Source organism: Apaloderma vittatum, unplaced genomic scaffold, assembly GCF_000703405.1.
Source record: "Apaloderma vittatum isolate BGI_N311 unplaced genomic scaffold, ASM70340v1 scaffold6491, whole genome shotgun sequence".
Classification (NCBI taxonomy): Eukaryota; Metazoa; Chordata; class Aves; order Trogoniformes; family Trogonidae; genus Apaloderma; species Apaloderma vittatum.
Genome location: NW_009697319.1, coordinates 34,028 through 55,361, shown reverse-complemented (window position 1 = coordinate 55,361; position 21,334 = coordinate 34,028). Strand labels below are relative to the sequence as shown.

Sequence of the window (21,334 nt, the reverse complement as noted above, 5' to 3'; positions counted from 1 at the left end):
ACGCAGCCTAAGAGGCAGCACTTGACAGTTTTGTCATCGTTGCTGAGCCTAAGAATATCGTAAGACAAAAGCAAAGGTACTGAGGCACATTCATGTATAATGAATATAGGCATGTATAATTTCCAGCAACAGTAAATTAGTAAAATACAGGAAACACACTGCTATAGAACAAGTAAATATTTATAACTGTATGATACCTGGTTGTGTTCTTTTTCCCTAAAAAGCCCACATATGTTCATCCTACAGAGAATAAAAGATCCTAGAACTAAATTTAAGCTAGGATATAAATTATCAGACTCTGACAAACAAGTCCAATATTTATAATTTGTATCCAAACATGCAGTCCCATTGAAATATGAATGAATTTCTTTGTTTGCCCATGGATCACTTAAATAATAGTTTTTAAATGCTGACATGATGACAGATATTGACAGATTGCTTTTTGACTACCTCAGTGCAAAATCAAAAAATCAGGAGTAACTACAGATTTAAGCAGAGCAGCTCAGCATTTCTTATCATATAAAATAATGGATGAAGAAGGCACACCACCGAAGCTTGTTACATGTTTTTAAGTATAGGAGAGCAAAAACTCTCTGGAATTTCAGACCAAAGTAAAATACATAAGGCATTCCATAACATGAGTTTAAAACCAAAATTTCTGGTTAAGTTTTTGATCAGCTTGAGCACAGAATCATCTCCCAGAGCTATGTGGAATTTGTAGCATCCAATTTGATAAGTTGAAGTAATGCTTTTTATCAGAAATGCTGAAAAAGCATTAACTTCAGAGTGCTATTGAATACCACTGCTATAATTAATGCAGTATGACCTTGCATAAACCTTATAAATTTGTTCACGAATATGCAAAGTGGGAGTAACTGCACTGTGAAGAAAAAGTGGATTGCTTAAGTATCTGACACAGCTACACATTTAATTCTGTTGGTACTATTCCCTCAAGTATCTTCTGAGTAAAAATATTACAGCAGCAATCAGAGGACACTGATCTATTCATACTAAAATCTCCCTCTCCCCTCGAATCTTAACATTAGCTTTTTATTTCAGCTACATTTATTTCTGAATGATTGCTACGTTCAATAAGGAACAATTTCATATCTTGCAGAAATTCACCTCTGCAACTTTATGCCTAACTGAGATGAAATCATTGTGGCCTCCCAGATTGGTTTCTGACTTTTTTCTAGGCTGGACCCTTCAGCTTCTTGAAAAGGTGAAATACATTTTCCACAGCAGATTGACTCCTATTAATTTCCTGTGAGTTTTCCTGTTTTGGTTTTGTGGTTGAAAGACTAGGAATATGGCCATGAACAGTGACACATGAGCTAGTGAAAGCTTTTGGCTTTTTGAAAAAAACATTTTGCATAGTTTATTATATAAATAGAACATGGAAGAAAGGAAAAGATAGCATTTTGTGATTTTACACCTAGAAGTGGATTAGAATCTTAAACTATTAAATTCTTAAAATTCTTTAAAGCCCTTAGATGAGATTCTGTTAACTTAAAATAATCTTAAATTCACAGAGAAAAACCCCCACAAGGTCCCAGACTGTACATGAGGAAAACTCTTGAAATGATTTTTGACCGGATTTTTTTCAGATAGTCTTTGGACACAGATGTAGTTTTGTGATAAGTAAGCTTGACGCTTCAGGTTAAGACAACATTATGCAGTGTATCTCCTGTTGATTTTTAAATTTCAGATTGGGGATTGTAAGTCCACCTACAAACAACTGAGATTCCAATTCAGTTTTCACCTGACTTTCTCTAATAAGTTTAAATGAATCAGAAGCTACAAATCAAAGACACACTATTTTTCTAACACAAATAAAGCAGTCACTGCTGACATCCAAAAGGAAAAAAAGTCAAACTTTCACAGAGCTTAATGAAGTAAAGTACTAGTATCTCAGTGGGGAGGCAAGTAAATTGGGTGATTACTCTAACATGTCACACTGAGGTCTAGCAATTTATGAAAGATGAATACTAAGGATAAATTTGTAAGTGACAGGTATAATGCTGTACTTAGTGCTCTGAATTATCTAAACCATTTCAAAGTACTCATCTTAAGTAAAACTAGTCCAATATCGTATTAAAGATATTTTCTTTATTCAAATCATAAAACTATGCAAAGTGCAGTTTCTAAATAACATCTTAAAAGAAAAAAAAAGGACAGGCAAAGAAGGTCTTATGTTGCTGCAGTCTTTCATATTTCATACTGATTTCAGCTGGATTTCTGTGTGACTGGAGTTGCAGACTTAAGAACTTGGTTAAGAATGATAATGAATAAGTAGATAAGAGCAGTAAAAAATTTAGTTAATAAGCAGTTTTTTACTTGAAAAAGCCCAGGAAACCCTTATCTAGAAAGCAAGAAAAGGAAGATCAGTAGAAAGAATAACAATTTATATGTTGTAGTGAAAAAACAAAACAAAGATCTGACTATTCCTACATAATAACCATTGAAAACTACTTACTAGTATTTTATATGGAATAGATTATATTACAGCATCTCTCAGATATTATTTAAAGTTGCCAGCAGTGAATGCATCAGAAAACCAATGGCACAGAAGACTGAAAAAAATCCCCAAATCCTCCCAGTATATTTGCTAGCATTAAGCCTTATGTAATACAACCTGATTTCTCTAAAATCTGTCAGTGTTACAGATTCAGAAATATTTGTCAAGTATTCTGAATGCTTCTGCTTTTCCTATGATACTGATCATCGTCACAGATAATGCTGATGCAACTGAATTTTAACCAGTGTCCCTTCAAAAACTTGCTCTAGTAAAAGCAGAAAAAGAAAAGAGCAGAGGACAGACAAATCATTCTCCCACGGAAGATGACAAAGGACTTTCCATTTACCAGGTAAACACAACACTATCAGCACAGCATTACATCCTGATTTACCTCCCTTTGTCCACTGAGAACTTGAAATGGAAATAGTAGGCTTGCTACTAGTTGCAAGTAGAAAGTGTGAGCACTGATCGCACTGAGGGGTGGTGGGTATTGAAGGAATGCTCGCTAAGATCCTGCCTGCAGAGAGCATGCGCTGCTCCAGTCATGTCCACAGAGCTTTCTAATCTTTTCCTTCGGACACTCACTGTTTCCTTCAGCCTACAGCCCCATTATCATTCATGAATTGAACAGAAGAATTCAGTCATTATCACAGAGGTCAGCTTACACTTTTCTCTCTTGCACAAACTTAAATTTGACATTTTGTTCAGAGAGATTTTCAACAGTGACTGAGGGAAGGCAAACAACAAAGTTCCTTCTGTTGTAAAGCAAAAGTAATTTCAACCTTCTCCAAATGTTCTGGGTCTGCCAAAGAGCATCCACACAGACTAAGTGGGATGAATTATCTAAAGAAGGGGGATGAAGGCCAAATAAATATCTGAAGCTGTTAGAGACGACAGATGCATTTGGGAAACAGAGAGAATTTGGTATCAGAAAGACATTAAAAAGCCATACTGTGGTTGAAGGGCCTGGGTTTATAAGGAAGACCAACCTGCTCAGGAGAGCCATTTGAGCTGCTATTACAGTTACCTGAGAAGGATTCAAGAATTATAATATGCACAGTCTTTTGCAGGCAGATATGAGCTTATTTTGCACGAGCTGACCAGAAGCCATTCTGCTATGACAGCATAGCAACAAGCACTTGGTAGTAAGCCTTGCTGCAAAGCAGTGTGTGTTAGATCAGGCAACGTACCATTCCCACGTGGCCCCGAGTCCTCAGGCTGACCCAGAGTGCAGGCTACAGTAAGCTCACATCAGTTTGCAAATGGGTGTGCACATATGTTCACCCAAAAGAAAAAAAAAAAAAAGATTTCAAGACCAACGTGCAATGAATCCATCAACTATGAGCTAGGAAGAACTGAGGTTTGCAGGATCAGGGATGGACACCAGTCCCTGAGGAGCAGTTGGGAAATATTAAACAGGAAGACAGAGCTTACAGTGTGGGGAGACCAGCACTGGGCACACCCTTTTAAGGAAGGGGCGCTGCAAAGTCCCAAATTTGGAACGGGCACGTCTTTCGGAAGCAGCTCATGAACTGAGAAAGGTTAAATACCAGAAGTGGGAGACATATAATAGGTCTTTATGGAATGACTTCTGTCATAGTGATTTGAGCAACCTTTCTTCTATCAATTTCAACACAATGCAATACAATTATACTATCAAACTTTTTCAAAATCAGCACAACTCTAGTACAAATGCCTGGCTTCAGTCACATATCCCAATGTAGCTGGCATTCACCTGCATTTAAGTCCAATACATGTCAACATGGAAGTAACTACCTTCTATCTTTCATCTTCTTCCAATTACATATAAGCTGTCAATAACAATTAATACATTTTCCCTTAATTGTTTCAAATATTATTTCTGAAAGGGAGACATTTCATTTGATGAGACAGAATAAACACAAAAAGGTTCTTGCTATCGAAAAAACTGCTATTTTACTTCGCCTCCTATCTTTTTTTATTTAGCTCTTTGATGGGCATCTGCTTTGGATGCAGCATACAAAACATTACCGATTGCATTACTGATATACTGTATATACTGAATGTATTACTGATATATTCTATTCACCTAACAGTTTTTCTGTGTTGTATGTGAAAATACTAACTAATTGACTTCTAACTAACTAATTGATTACTAACTAATTGATACTAACTAATTGATTACGAAATCTCCAGTATACAAGGAGGAAAAAAAATCAATGCTTAAAAGAACTTGCCTAATATGTTAAAATATTTCAACAAAACTACCTGGACTGGAATTCAGAAATTGTTATGACTCAGTCCTTTTCTCAGTTTTGACAAAATTGAAACTTTTCTTACTCATTCTATTTTCATTCTCACAACTACAGTGATTTTTAGGAACAGACAGATCATATTGCATATTATCTATGTAAGTGCACCTTAGCGTTGCATATACAAGTTTGGCATACAAACATAAACACAAATTAATATCATACTTGATAAAGATCTATTCAAGTATTCTAGTTGCATAATGCTGGATTGGTTGGTCTCGTATTGAAATCCATTTCTCATCTTCACAGAGCAGAAAAAATCTACCTTATGTATTTATCATAACTCCAGCAACGGCATCTGGAGCCCGTAAGGCATGTTACTTTATTTGAACATCTTCATTACTTTTTATGCTGATTGAATTGAGCGTAATAGTGAGAACATATTGACTTCGCTTAAGCAACTGGGGAAATGGGAAAAATCTACGGGACAAAGGAGAAAAACATCTGTAATATACAAGCTTGGATGAGAAGATTGGTCAAAACTGCTATGAAAAGAAAAAAAGAAAACCTATAGCAGCGCTTCCAGAGATCGTTTTCTAACTAATTTCCAACTTCAACTTTACAGCACTGAAAGTCATCATCTTTGCTGACACACAAACCAAGTATTTAGTTTTCAGATGCCTAAGAATGAGAAACAGCAATCCAAGCGACAGCAAGATGATCAAGGGAAAGCAAATGTTTCGCAGTACTCGCCTTAGGCACCCAGTGGCATTGCGCAGCACCTGTGATGAATGGAGTTGTATTTTATGATCATCCTGGAGTGGAGAGTTTTCCCATCCAGAGTGAGGGATGATCACTGCATTGGTCAACACTGCGAGGGCATCTTGGATGATTGGCATTTTCAGTGCATCACAGGAAGATAGATTCCAGAGAACTCCTACAAAAAAAGCGAATAACTAATAATTAACAAATAAAGATTCAATAGTTTTGGGTTTTTTTAAAAAGAGGCAACAAAAAATTTCACAGCATTGGTGTGCTTAATAAAGCTGTTCCTATCAAGAAAATAAAAGACAACGTTTTAGATGGGGCTAAATGATATCTACACACTGTTGCAGTGGGAATACAGCTTTGGATACGCAACAAGTAGTCACAGCAACACTGGAAATTTCTCAGAGTTTTCCCAGTAAAAACTGAGAAGCTCATTATGATCTTATGATATTTAGGTTGCAAAGTGCACGCGGAATGAAAGAGTTATTACTAAGGTTCCTTCCAGCCTAGGCCATTCTATGATTCTAATGCTCTATGATTCTATGATTTCACCTTTCTTCCTTCTAAATGACACTGATAAAAACCATGGCAGAAAATAGGTGCTGATTCATGTTAAGACTATCACTGTTGATAGATATGCATTGAGAGAAAAAAACCTCACCTCTGTGATCTTCAACGTAATCAAAGTAAATGTCTAGGCTAGTTGGTACAGCAAACAAAAAACTTAATGCAGTAGTACGGCATTATTCCTGCCTTCAACAAGTCATTTTTTATTTTGTAAGTATTTTACTATATGAAGTTACAGAACACTACCCTTTTACACAGAACAAACAAGCTTGATGGTGCAAGTCACAAGGAGTTTCACTGGAATTTCAAGAAACCCCTCCTAACACAATTCATAAGGTGCCAAAGAAAAGGAAGAATAACCAAGAGCTGAAGCTTTCTGAGCACAGCCACACAGAAATGACACAGAAAGCAGGCTAGAAATTGCTGGAGGAAAAAGAGATGCTGCTTTTCATTCCCTTGTATATATTTGTATATTTGCTGGAAAAGGACATTTGATTTTCATGCTGCGCCAGAAGCCCACTGCTGCTGGGCAGCTGCTAGTGCTGGGGGGATGCTGGAGCTTCTGATGAAGCAGTGGTCTTTATTTCAGCCTAGTGTCCTCCCAGGAGCAGCTGGGAGAGCAACCCTGCCTGTTCCTCCCCCTCCACTTGACATACATCCTCTCCTCTGGAGTCCAACCCTACTCCTTCCCACTTTCCTTCTTGTAGCCTCGTCTAACCCTGAGCCGCAAAACTGAGTTTTGCCTTGATGGCTATCAAGTCTTGAACCAGCATGAACCAGCATCGTACAGACAAGGTTACAAATATGAACATTACACTATGAAAAAAACAAACAAGTGGCAGTGGGAGGAAACTGCTAAAGACCTTACTCAGACATTTATAAATATATGCTGCAAGAACATCACTTGCTCAAGGCTTTCTTCAGCATTCGTTGTTTTGAAGGAGAGGTGTAATTAATAGGAATCAACCTACATTTTTAAGTTTCCTTTTAAAATTAATTACCTCTATGGGGAGACTGTTTCAGTTATACAATTTCATGCTTTAATTATTTTATATAGAACTGTATGCAAAGACAGTTACGGAGTTTAATGTAAAATTTTTGCTTAGCATATTAATAAAAAAAAAAATCCGTTTGTGGTAAACAGGCAAAAACCGAGAGGTTTTAGCTACAGACCAAAAAAAAAAAAAAGGCAGAAATAAGAATGCCATTAATTTTTTCATTTAAGAATTGCTGCTTTAAAGGGCAAGAGTCTTTGTCTGCATTCTGTTCTGAATGCCATTATGAAAAGTAATACCATATTTAAAGGAATAAAGACCTTCATAAGCATATTCATACTTACTTTTTTATGACCTGTTCTTGGCAAACTTTATTAGCACATTTACTATTCTTGAAATACTTAGTGTTTTGCTGGGTTTAGCGAGTACAAATAACAATGTGGTTGCCTTTCTTTTTTTTACATTTATCTAGATACGTATAAATTATATGCATGATATAAAAGCAGAAAACCAGAATGCAAATCTTTCCCCCTTTAAAGTCCAATCTAGTTTTTACGCAAGACAACATGCTGCTTCTTTGTGAGGGCTTTGTTGGCAACAAAACAGTACTTCGGGCTTCAAAAATCAGTCATGAACTGTAAAAGCAGAAAAAAATACAAAAGGAGCAAACATAAGCAAAAATGCTTAAATGTCTAGCAATATGCTTAAAATAGTGTATGACTACACTACTTTCTATTCACTCTAAGTTAAAGTAAATTCACATAAACATCATGGTAAATTGGGATTCAGCAATAGTTGAGATACCCAGAAACATTGTTTAGCCCTTTTTTTCTATTTAAAACCCACTTGAAAACACATACAAGCTTTTTTTCAATCAATGACCATAGTAAAAGGCAAGCTCCAAAACCAAATAAATCCCTACATTTTTGTCCAAGAGCCGAAAAGTGGGGTATGGTTTCATTAACTGGAAATTAAACATTCACAGAAAGAGGATGAAGGGATTACCAGACTAAATTAGCTGTTCTACCTTCTCTTAAAACAATTCTAAGTTAAAGCAGAATCAAGTAAAATGGCACTGCCCAGTAGGCCTGACATAATTTTCAAAGTTTTTGCATCTCACATGCAGTTTTAAGGAGCAAGATAATCTTCTTCCAGCCTAGAACATGTTTTATCTCATAGTAAGTCTTTGAATACTACCAACCACATTAATGAAAAAAACAATTTTATTCTGACAAGTCATAATTTATTCTCTCCGGTAGTGTAGTCTGCTACTTGCTGAGGTTGGCATTTTAAGCGCCTCCTTGTACCCTTCCTTAATTAAGGATTTGCAATTATGAAAGGGCACTGGCAATTCACTTCCATTACTTTTGCTGAGGATGACCTGGAGCTAGATTTATGTGGGGTCTAAGCAGATGATCCATTCCCTTGACTTTACAAGGGGAAGCAATAAAAAAATGTCTTCTAGCCAAGGCACCTTCCATTACAGACCTACATGGACACTATATGTCTCTGAACATATTTTTCAAGCATGTATGCGTTACATGCCCTTTAAGACTATAGTAATGAGCTGGTCACTGAAATCATTTGCCACCTTACTCTGAAAGCCCTGAATGAACAGGTAAGTCTAGAATAGCCTCAGAGGTGCCTCAATTGCCCCCTAAATCATTTGTGTGTCACCTGGTGCCCACAGGAAGGGAGCGGGCTCAGCATACCAGGGATCAAATACCATACCATTTGATCCATTTGATTCCATTTCATCACGTCTAGGGGAATCCACCCTGCTGTCTATGTATCAGAAGAGAGCTATCAACTCAACTACTCAATAGTCCAACTCAATAGTTTACCATCCATGGGGTGGCTCTTGGGAGAGAAAGGGAAATAAGGAACTAATCAGATCAGTGTTGAGCATCTCTTACTCAGTCACTTGTGTTTATAGTAACTTATGTCCTCCTTGCTTTTAAGGTTATGAGGCATTCAATACAGGCATTGTCTCCCCACTTGTAGATCCCTTTAGGTTGTGCTGGATGCTTTGTAAAAAGAACTGATCATGGCTATTTGCAAGTTGAAGTTTTTCAGCCTTACCTATAACAAATTGAAGTGCATGGAAAAATTATCTTGCAACCTCATTTCGAGTTTAAAACTAAGGAGAAAATGGTACTGAAAGCGCTCAGCTGGCTCCAGTTGTAAAATGGATTTTGGGTCTGAGTACCAATTACCAGTCTTGCAGACATCAGATGAGGGACTCAGATGAGTCTATAGAAGTGCTCACTATGGAGATCCTGCTGTAACAAGTTACATCTGGGGCAGCATCTACTACATTCAACAGCTATTTAAGACGTCAAATCTAAGTCATCTTTCCTAAGAAGGCCTTTCAAAGAAAACAACAATAAAATTTAAAAAATGGTTATAGATTTTGAACAAGGTTATAATGAACCTTTTCAAAGACATAACTGTACAGATATAGTTCATAAAGAAAAATGCACATAGATCTTAGTTAAAGCAATTTAAGATTGTTGCCACGAAGACAGAACTGAGAGAATGAGCGAAACTTTCACTTATCCTTCTCTAAGCCAAAATCACAAAGCTTAAAGACAAGAACAGTCCTCTGAAAAGCACAGTCCAGTCTGATGAGATCTTACTGCTGCTTAGGACAATTTATCCACTGTGCTTTCAGCTTAGAAAGAGCACTCATTTTTACATGAATTAATTTAAACTATTGCAATAGATACCACATTACTTACCCTAAAGAAGCAAAGCAAAAGATTTAAAAAACTTGAAGTTACTCAATTTAATGGAGCAGCCTCAGCCAAAAAGCTATAATCTATGAATGAGGCTGGAGCTCAAACTTGTTCTGATTAAAGACTTCAATGCATTTTTTAGTCAGTGTTTTATTTAGAACTGGTACTTGCGTACGTATGTCTATAGTCAGATGTAACCGAAGACCTGATGAGCCACATGCCATCCTTATGCCATTCAAAGCTACAAAAACAGAGATCATACAATTCCATGCAAAAAATATTACCCTAGCAAGAGAACATTTGCAAAATGAGGAAAGTTCAAACAATTATTTAGTGCAGGATTTCATGCTACCTCAAATTAAGACTTTTATACATATAAACAAGCCTCAGAAAAACTTAGCAAATATAAATGGAAACGATGACATGGGAGAAGTCAGCTTTTCCAAAAAGCATTGCCCTTGTCTCATTGCTCCTATATATCCATTTTCATTTTTATTGTGCTGCAAAAGATGTACCTTGACAAATGAACTGTGGGGTAAAGGGCTCAAATATTTGTGGGAGAAAACCAACTTTGATTCTTCTCAATTTGGCATGTATATGTGAACTTTTTTTCTTATTATTTACTTTTCTTGTAAAAATAAAACACCTGAAGTCTTCTAACTCATCTACGTTTTTCTTTTCCATCTTAATTTAATAGCTTGCTTGGTCATGGACTGATGTAGAATGCTAATTCGTACTGCTGAGAGATTGCATCCCAGGAAGAGCGAACACGGCGCTGGCAGATTTTTTTGTTTATATGCTGAAGGCACACGAGTCCTACTGGGACTTGAGCATGACAACCAAGATTGAAATCTGAGAGCTAAATACCCTGCAGAGAAGCCAAGCACAAGTCAAGGGACTGGAGAATAGATCGTATGAGGACCGTTTGAAGGAGTTAGGCCTGTTTAGTTTGAGGAAGAGAAGGCTGAGGGGAGACCTCATCACTCCCTACAACTACCTGAAAGGACACTGTGCAGAGTTTGGTGCTTGTCTCTTTTCTCGGGTAATTTGTGACAGAACTAGAGAGAATGGCTTCAAGCTTAAACAAGGTAGGTTTAGACTAGACACTAGGAAGAAGTTCTTAACGGAAAGAGTTGTGGGCTATTGGAACAGGCTGCCCAGGGAGATGGTTGAGTCACCATCCCTGGATGTGTTTAAGCATCGCTTGGATGTGGTGCTGAGTGATATGGTCTAGGGGTGAACTTGCAAATAGGGTTAATGGTTGGACTCGATGATCCCAAGGGTCTTTTCCAACCGGGATGATTCTGTGATTCTTTTGCTGAAGTCTTTACGAAAAGCAACTTCTACCCCAAGTTCTTCAGAGCTAGAAAAGTCATCTGCTGGCTCTTCCTGTAATTTTTGATGCTGGGAGCCTCTGCAACCACCCTGCTGCTCTGCAGAGCTGGACCCACACTGTGGCAGCAGCATGTGGGGATCCCCATGTACCTCAGCAGTTCCGCTGTGAAGATGCTGAATATACCACCCACAAAATTTCCAAACACAACGTGCAGTGACACCTCACACTCAGCTCAGCTGTCAAGGCGAGGAGTTGGTCTTGGTAGCAGATTTTCTGCAGGTAACAAACAGTGCCCAATTTCAGTTCAGGCACCTGAACAACTCACAGCTCAGAAGATGGCACTTTAAAAGTACACTCTGAAAATAAGTTTAAAATTGGCATAACATAAAATTGGAGGACGTTTCCTTGAAATTATTTCTTATCTGGTTACTGAATGAATACCTGTGTGCACCTTCCTTTAACTCACTCACCCACATGCACAGCAGTGGTTTTCTCTCCGTGTATAGGGTGACCCATGAAAAGTACAAACTGAGAAAGACTGGGTTTCAGGAAGTCATAACCAGGCAAAAGTTTAAGGAACAGTAAGCAAAGCTGCAGCCAGATGATTTTTTTAGCCCCTTGAAGACACTCATAGCCTTATAAAGCAAAAACTTTCACAGAGAATAAAGACTACTGTGTGGTTTTCTAATTACAAACACAGCTTCATCTTGTCCACATATAAATACACGGCTACATAAAATACAAGTAATATAAGCACTTCTTCTGAAAATCTAACTTTCTTTCTCAATTACTGTTCTTTTCATTCCAAAAATATATCTCGGATTTTATTAAAGCAAAAAGGAGGGACCAATTTTAATATTGCTTGCAAACAAATTCTGTCCAAATGATGTTGCATTAACTAAAAAATTCTGTATTCTTCTCATGGGGCTGAATTTTGACCTAACATTGCTCTCTTTCTGCTGCACACTTTAAAGTAACATGTAAGTGTGGAAGGGAAGAACTGTCAGACAAGAATGTCAGACAGTTATTAGCTTTAATGCTAGACAGCAGAGGAATTACTAGAAGAGTTGACTTAAGTTACTGTGGCAAGACCACTGTTTCTGCTTAACTTGTTTTCCTAACTGATGAAATTAAAATGGTCCCCTAAAACACAAAAGCCAAACTAAAGGCAATTAATTTTAAGTGAAACACAGGAAAAAAATAAATCAACTTTTTTCAAACAAAAATTCATCCTAGTACATGACTAATGTCAATATCATTCCCAGCTAAATACTTTGTTAGAAAACAAGGAAATCAAACAAGGATGTAAGGAAGAATGTAAAGATCATTTTTTTTCAATGCACTTGTATTTTACTGAAGATTTTTTCTACCACCCTAAATCAAAATACATGTTTGGTAACATATTCCCATACAGAGTACAAAAATTTTATCCTTAAAACTGAACAAGTTACATCTCGAAGAACCAAACTCCTTTCTCACAAGACCCTATTAGGAAGTTAGTCCTATCTATAAAGTTAAATTTACATGTAAAACAAAAGGCTCAATGTACAGTTGCTAAAAAATTCCAAACAATTAAACAAGAAAGAAACAAAAAGGAAACACTTGTTTAGTAGCCAGACCTTAAAATTGTTATCTCAGGTAAACACAGCACCTGAAAGACTATTTGGGAGTGAAGAATGGTCTCTGAATCTAGAAATAAAAAATAAAATGTCACCATAGCGAAAAAAATTATTTAATCAGAAAATGAAAATACATCAGCATATCCTCACACTTTCATTTTTGTACACAAAAAAGTGAAATATTCAGTTATGTTTCTAAACAAAAAATATTTTCAAAATAAAATTTAACTATACTGTGTTGCAAACAGCACACAGTTCAAACTACAGAGTGGTTTTATACTGCAAATGTTTTAATGCTTCATCACTCAGGCAGGGGCAAGAAAACGATATGCCCATCTACATTTTTCCAAAGGATTACTACTCGCTGAAAAAGTTCAGCGCAGCTGTTATGTCAAGCCATATGCTGCAAACAGTTGTTCTCTATTTATCACTCCAGATTGCTTTGTCTGATCTTTCCTCTTAAACTCAGATTTGACTTAAGTAAAAAAAAAACAAAACAAAAATAATTTACATAACATATTAAGTAAATTAAGATATTGGTTCAATTGCCACATGAATCAAAATAACTTGAATGAATCTTCTACAGAGGATGATCGTACAAGAGAAAAATAGTTATTTCCCATTTAGACTTGGAAGGTGACGGGGTGCTAGGGTGAAATGAAGAGCAAAAAGGAACCACCTTGGTTTTTGTGCTGGCACTAAGTGTGGTAAATTCAGGACAAGTGGATGGGAATCTGCCTGGGAAGCAGAAAGAAGATGGGCTCTGATGGGCAAATTGATGCGGCCATCCCCAAGCAGACCCCTAAGGGAGAGGAAAGAGGGACTCCCCTTCCAGGGGCACTGCACAGCCCCCAGCCCAGCCTTCGGCATCCTGGCGACCTCTTCTGCCTCTCCCCCATTCACCCCCTGGGGAAACAGGCACTGCCAACCCAGGGAAAGGTTTTGTATCACTGTTTTACCAGCATGTTCTCTTTTACCTGTAGCAACACTGAATTTAACACCTTATGCAACAAATCAGTGCCTCAGCCTGCTGCTAAGAAAGCAAGGCAGAACATTTTAGAAAGCATTGATTTTTCTTGAACTGGGAGCAGCGAGGGGTGAAGTAGTTAAGCTGGCCATTCAGAAAAAGCTGAGAATGAAAAGCAGAGAAAGCTCTTCATGAATACAACAAATCATGTCAGTGGGTTTTCCCATTTTTAGAGCCAAAATAGTGACAGCATATTGAGAAAGGAGGCAAAGATTGTTTTATAATTAGACAGTAAATTGCAATAGATTTTGTATAAAATGGATCAGTTGAACTGTCAACGTTGTTTGCATAACAGTTACTTGGTAAGACAGCATCATTTCTGAAGCAACATTATAAAATCTGTTAAATTATTTTTAGACTTGCCATTACATAAGAGCTATAAATAGGATGTCTAGAATTTCTTGAAGATGTTGTAGCCTATAGGTTGGAAATCAGTGTTGCAGAAACTTACGGGTGTGAGCTGCACAGCCCTTTATCTTCTCAGTTTGCAAGGAAAATGGACACCAAGATTTGGTGTCTCAGTAACTGATTGGGTTCACAGGAAGACTTTATAAAATGCCAATTAATCCCTGTTCTGAATTTGCTTGGAAATCACTTCACATTTCCAGAAATGCTGACAATGTTTTCGGTAGGTGATGCTAAAATCTAACATTTAAACTTTGTCAGACTGTAGACTTACACTCTAAAGTACAAGAGTGTTCGCCCTTATAAGGCTATGCCTTGTTACAGCACTTCCACTGACTGTTTCATAGTCAGCTTACTAGTCTGGAGAAGTACAAATAGGTATTTAAAGTATTTTCCAAAAAATATGACAATGCAGTAGCGATTTTTGAAGACTCTCTGCAAAATAAGTAACTGATTACTGATGTGGAAAAGCAGAGCAGGCCTGCAGTGTGCTAAGGGTGCTGTTGCCATTGCTAGGAACAAGGCCAGAAGGTTTGCGCTGCCTTGCTGAGACTTCTAAAGTAAAGTTCCTTGAAGCTGTGTTGGGGCACTTGGACCCTTGGCTCGATTAACCCCAGCAACAGGTTCTGCAGACCAGGTGGCTTTTCTTTTGTGGTGTTTTTGCTTAGCTTTGCATCTCCTGTGGCATAAGCTTAATTTTCTCAAGGTTAACAGTAACAAGTAGTTTTCTGCGATCAACAAATCCTTGATTTCCTTTTTCCTCCCAGAACAAGATTGTAAGTGTAACAGCAAAGAACCAGAAACTATCCTATGCAAAGTCTGAGCTGTGAGATGAAATACATGTTTTTACTGCAGTCTGAGACTTGCAGGAGATTTGAGAGTTTGGAATTTTGTACGAAATTCTCACTGGCTTACAAAACTCAGGGCAGAGGTAAAAGAATACCTTGACTAAACGTATCTATAGCAGCAGGAGGGACTCAAATATTATGCAACCTTCGGGAACTGAAAAGGCTTTTCTACTTGAAGAAAGAAATACTGAAGAAACTATAATATGTAATTCCTCATTCAGCCACTGGCTTCAATCCAGAGTAAACAGACATGCATTTTCAGCACACAAATGATTTTGTTAGTGTTGGAAACTGTTACTTAAAACACCTAATTACAAGGAAATTAGTACAAAAGATTAAATCAACTTTTAAAATTGATTGTGGTAAGATATTGCATTTAAAATTACTTCCATTTAAAGAAGGAGTAGGAAAGATTTATTAGAGCTAGTACTCTTCAAATCCTTTAGAATGAAAAGCGCTTAAAATTTACAAGCAAATTTTAGTGCCTAAGCAAGTGGATGTGAAAATTGTACATCTTATCTTAAATCTATTACGAATAAAAAATAATTAAGCTTAAAATCTGTCAGTCACCTGCCTCTGTGCTTGGCAAGTTCCTCAAAGCAGTTGTTTAAAATTATCACAGAGAATTTGCTTATCTGCAGAGGAGAAATTAAGCAAGAAAAGAACGAACATCTAGTCTTGCCCAAATCAAAACAATCACTTCTGAAAGCTGTGTTCTGTGCGAGCAGTTACCTATCTCTACACTTAACCTTCCTAATTTCTGTGACTTGACAGGACATAGAGACTGGATTCTGGAGGTAGAAGAGAAGCTAATTCCCAGAGTTGCATCTTAAGAGGCATTTGTACACTTTCTGCACTTATTGCATGTCTCAGTTTTCTTTAACTATATAGTTATGAGCCCCAACTGATACGTGGCTATCTCATTCTCTTAGCTAAGCATACATTGAACCAAATTTACATCAAACTTGTTGCAGCAGTATTACCACGGTTACGTCATCCTGACAATTTAAGCACATGGATGGCTTGTCATGTTGTCTGTTTGAAAATTTTGTGATATCCAGGAACTGTATCTGATCCTAAATCACATCATATCTTTATGATCTAATTTTCAGTTAATGTAATATCAAAATCCTCTCTTTGGTTCAAAAAGCAACCCACTTTACACATTTATCTTCCTACCTATCTTTCTACACTAAGTATCAAAAGCTGCTAATTAACTGGGCCTTCACTGGTCAGGCTTCCTTATACTTGCATTCTTCCATTATAAAACTTGAATATAATTAAGAAATAGTATATTTTATATGATCAATACTGGAAAAGCACCTAATACACACCTAAAGAAAAGATGAAGAAGAAATAATAGAGAAAAACTGTAAGAATGCTACTCATGGAAGAGTTTGACTACTCCTTACTTAAGTCTGTGGGAAAGTCACCTCAGAATGGGATAAAACAGCCTTTACTCATTTCAAAATCAAATTACCCAAGAGCAATAGGGTTACAAATAGTTGCCACCTCTAAATGAATGTTTATATCACAATAAAATTTCACATCTGTGTTTACACACTCCAGTAAGTAAGCTAATGTCAAGGGCACTTTTGCAGAAAATTATTAAGTTGATAAACTGCTTCAAGATTTTAAGTACTAAACAGTCAGCCCTTTGCCGTAATATAGTTAAATATGATTTACTATACAAAAAATCACAAGTGTAATATGTTACAAAGTCCAATTAGAAAATAACATCACAAATAGGAAACAACTGCAGGCGTGTAATTTTCACTTTGGGAACACCCAATAGAATAATTGCCATTGTACTAGGAAGTCAAAAATTACAAAGAACTGGCCAGAGATCCCTGAAAAAGGAGAAATTATAATAAATCTTCCTCTGAAGTAAGCCAAAAAGTCTATTTAAATAGAAGACTCCCTTAAAAATGCTTCACTCATCACTGCGGGGTCATCGACTTGTAATTGCACTGACTAGCAAAGACACATGCAAGGCTTAAAGCGACCTTCTGGAGTATCTTGACCAACATGTCAACAATTTATGCACACACTAATAAGCAGTATGCTAAAAAAAGGAGGTTTTAACTGTAGCGGTTACCTCAAAACAGACAGATATGAGAAGGACAACACATAATTGCTTTCAGTAACACTGACAGACTATCAATAAGGTTAAAAATACCTTGTTATAAACATGTGTCATCTACCAAAACCAGAACAGGAATGCAAAACAACTACAAAATAATGCTGCATAATACAGGGTGACAACAGAGGAGCAACCAAACCAAAATACAAACTGGCCACAGCTGAAATTTAGAGAACACTAATGAATATGGGAAACAGAAGTCTGGGAAATAAATGAAATTTTTTTCCTGTCCAACCTGACCATGGGCCAAACAGACTTGGACAACTTGCTTGCTTCTTTGAAAGGAACACCATGTACTAAACATCTTATAATTTTTTTCAGGAATAGAATATATGCTTTTTGATTCAGTGAATAAAAATGTGAATGAAATATACAGAATCTGTCTATCTTTCTATGTATAGTTTGTGCTTTCTAAAAATTGTGTTTTGTTAATGTGATAGCTTCCATAATTTATATATTTTCAGTAGACAATAGTTGAATCTCTGGCACCCTAATGTCAACCAAAATAAGCTGCAGGCTGGCTTCCAGCACAGGAAAAAACATTTTCTCCTGCTATTATTTATAGCTGCATTTCTTTAACATCATGTGCTTTCTCAAAGTGGATCATCCCGTTTTACCTCTCAATAACATATAGAATATGCAGTTTGAGAACGAGTGATACAGTCGCATAAGAGGCTGCTTTAAGCAGAGTTGCTTCTAACTCAGCCAGCTTAATGTCCATAGGCAGAAACTCAGTTTCCAGTTGTGAGGGATTTCATTTGTCACAACGAGAAGAACAGCAGTTAAAATAATTTTGTCTGTGACAAGTATCCAGTTACCAGTGGAGCTGATGAACAAGGAGCAAGTATATGTTCAGCATGCTGATAGCTCACCTTCTCCACAAGGCATCAACGGAATCCCTGTGTTACCCCTGCAAACACTTCACATTTTTCATGCATTTTTTTTTTATCAGAGTAAACCAAATAGAATGAATGTTCAGATAGAATTTTGTAGAAGGGTTCATAATTAACTCAGGAAAGGCAAGAGAATCAGAAATCAGCTACTCATTGTCATTATTAACAAGTGAAAACATTTTTTTCTACCATCTGCAGGATCTGGGATAATTTTGTACTGTGTTCTTGTCTATTTATATTTATTAGGAAAGTGTTAACATTTAATTATTTTAAAATAGAAGCCTTTTATTTCCCCCCATTGACAGGAGCTACTGTGGAAAGTAGTAGCACAGCACTGGGTGAAAAGATGGCTAAATTAAGTACAGTGCAACCAGCTTGGACCAATCTCTTTTCATTTACAGATCTACATGAAATAAGATATTGTGATTCAGGTTCTCCTTGAACCTCTGGAAATTACCAAAGGTTGTAGGTCATGCTGAAACCTGCATTTCTATCAGTTTTTCAGTTCTGTAGAAATGTATATATTCATCGGTATATCTCAGTTCATACAGCTTCTTCTAGTAAGAAACAGTGACTAAGTGTTTCTGGAAGAGTACTCTTTCAATATCTCAGGAAGCACTTCCTGGAAATTAGCCCCATTTAATTTTATAATAGCCGGGTTATAGCTTCTACATAAGAGCCTGCACCAAAACCATTTGCTCCATGACAGAGCGTGAATCTCTCTCAGTTCACAGCAAGGTTCAGTTTGTGCAATCTGTTTCCAATATGAGCTTGAGACCTCTGTTACTGAGAAGGAGAAAGATGAGATAAAGAAATGAAAAAAAACCCTTAGTTTTGAGGAGATGATGGCAGAAAGAAACCTCTGGAAAAGAGGAAAAGCAGAAATGGTGCCGAAGGCAATCTGACAAGCAAGGAGCTACTGGTGTAGAAGGCTGGTCTGCAGGTTTAAATTCCTTTCCAAAGTCAGTCATGAGATAGCTGGAAATTGAAATTATAATCTCCTTAGAGAGAAGTAACAAGAAGGAAGAAAATGTGCATGTTCAAGGAAGGAACTAATATCATAACTTATCATAACTTTCGCTCTGGCAGGCACATGCTTCACGGTACTTGGGGCAGGCGACGAACGCTTTGCCATGGTGCAAACAAATTGAGCTGCTAAAAACCTCTCCTGCCCATATTTCTTCCCTCGCAGCCAAGTGCCTACTCAGAGTGATTCACACCTTCGTCTTGCCAGATTTCTGGACAGGTCGTTTAGACCTGATAGGCTCAGTTCCCCATCTGTACAAGCGAGATAATGACACTTCCCCATGTAAGAGAAGTGTTCTGAGGACAAATGCTGGAGCAGTATCGAGGGGTGGCAATGATGGAGCCTTATACCAATTCCTAAGGTAGGAATTTTGTGCCCTCTCTCAAAAGTAACAAACAAGAACAGCTTTTACATAGAACGGATGCACAATGAACATGAGACAAAAAGGCTCCAGGTACGTTTACTCCTAAAACACATATCTGCTATTATTTTCTCTGTACTTCCTTCAGGCTATGGTGGAACTCCTGAAATAATTATCTTCCTGCTGCCTCAGCTCAGGAAGGCTGAGGGGAAGCAGGAGGAACTTCTTGTATTTTCCCCTGTGCCCACCACTAAGCCAATTTTTTTCATTATTGAGGCAGCTGCTGCAGGAGCTGTCTTTGCTTCTCCAGAAAGGACAGAGGGAAGGAATTTAACTGGGGCAGCTGTCACACTACAAAAAAGCAACTGAGAATTGATTCAAATGCACGAGTGCAGCCTGTTTCCTAAGAGATGCAAGATGAGAGGTGCAGCTGAGCCTTGCTTTGGAAAGGAGCTTTGCAGAACACTACCAGGTTTGCATTTTCAAAGCAAGGGCCAGTGATTTACATTCCGAAAGGCACAAAACCAAGCCAGGGCAAGCAGTGGCTTTCTGGGATGTACTGGCTATTGAAAACAAACAAACAAAACCCAGTAAAAACCAGGCGCAGGAATAAAATCTTGGAATATCACTGACTTTGATTCCGTTCTTCATTCACCATCTTGCTCTGCTCCCCTTTCTTTTCTTCTGCTGCTCACCAGCCCTAGGAGCTGCATCTGCCTCTACCAAGGCTGGCTGCTGCCTGCCACTGACAGTCAGTATCTACTCCTACAACAGCAACAGTTTGAGAGCACACTAGCACATGCATCCTTTCTTTCCACGGGAATTCAGGAAAATTTAACAACATACTGTGCAATGGAAGGAATGTAAACTGTAGCCTAGCATCTTTTCTTTAAATGTCCTAATGACATTATGTGTTCCGTCTACCGACAGCATGGGAAGTGCCACTGCGACTGCTGCGGTCTACTGCTGATGTTCATTAGCAGTTTGCCACTTACCACTCAGAATAAACAGGCAGAATGTTCCCTGGAGCCAGGACACAGACAACATAACCACGAGGCAAACAAGTATGTTGAATCCAAAGCAGTGGTTACACTTTATTAGATCTGTCAGTAACTCTGTCACTCCGCAGGAGGCATCATCTGAGCTCGCGTAACCCAGTATCTCTGCCCCATTAATCCTGCTTAACAAGTAGGAGGTGATAGGTGTTGTAATTAAGAAACAAAATTAAATATAAAAATCTTCGTTTATAATAAACACCATACAGTTTATCCAGACACCCTGAAGGAAGGAATCTGGAGTCAACGGAAGGATGATAATCCTATCAATTGTATCCTAAATGAGGCCTGACCCACAAGCGTAAATAATTTCTGCAGAACCAGAGACAATGGCACTTACTCTATGACAGAAATGAGAACTTTTCTTACTTATTTTAGTAGGAACAGCGTAATGGAAATATACAAGCATTGTAAAACATGATAGTGAAAAGATCTCCAGGGTTTTTTTATTTGTAGCACTAAATTAATCACCACATCAATATTGCCCACCAAATAGAATGAAATCACAAAGTGAAAAACAATTTTAAAAAAAATCTAGCTTCTGTTTTGCATTTTAAATAGTATATGCTAGGGACAAGGGGAAAAAAAATCTCAAAAAACATTTCACATCAGTGCTGTTTGACAGCTTTTCTGTATTTCTGACTGCCACACTCCACCTCGAATCTTATAAGGGAAACACTTCAAACAACCTTAAAAAGATCAGATTATACTATATCAAGAAAGTAATAGACTCTACCACTACCTGCATGCCCTGTGTCTAACATACATCACAGAACACGCTATCAGATTTCACAGAAAAGGTC

The 21,334-nt window shown here is 37.5% G+C and overlaps 1 protein-coding gene across 1 annotated transcript in view; it reads right to left on the bottom strand.

Annotated features, from left to right (window-relative positions):
• CTNND2 (catenin (cadherin-associated protein), delta 2) overlaps nucleotides 1-21,334 on the bottom strand; it is a gene marked incomplete at its 5' end in the record, with an annotated part of 174,297 nt that overhangs the window by 127,646 nt on the left and 25,317 nt on the right. The window contains one exon of the mRNA XM_009877589.1: nucleotides 5,503-5,686. Coding sequence (XP_009875891.1) covers nucleotides 5,503-5,686 — 184 coding nt within the window. The remainder of the gene's footprint in view (nucleotides 1-5,502; nucleotides 5,687-21,334) is intronic.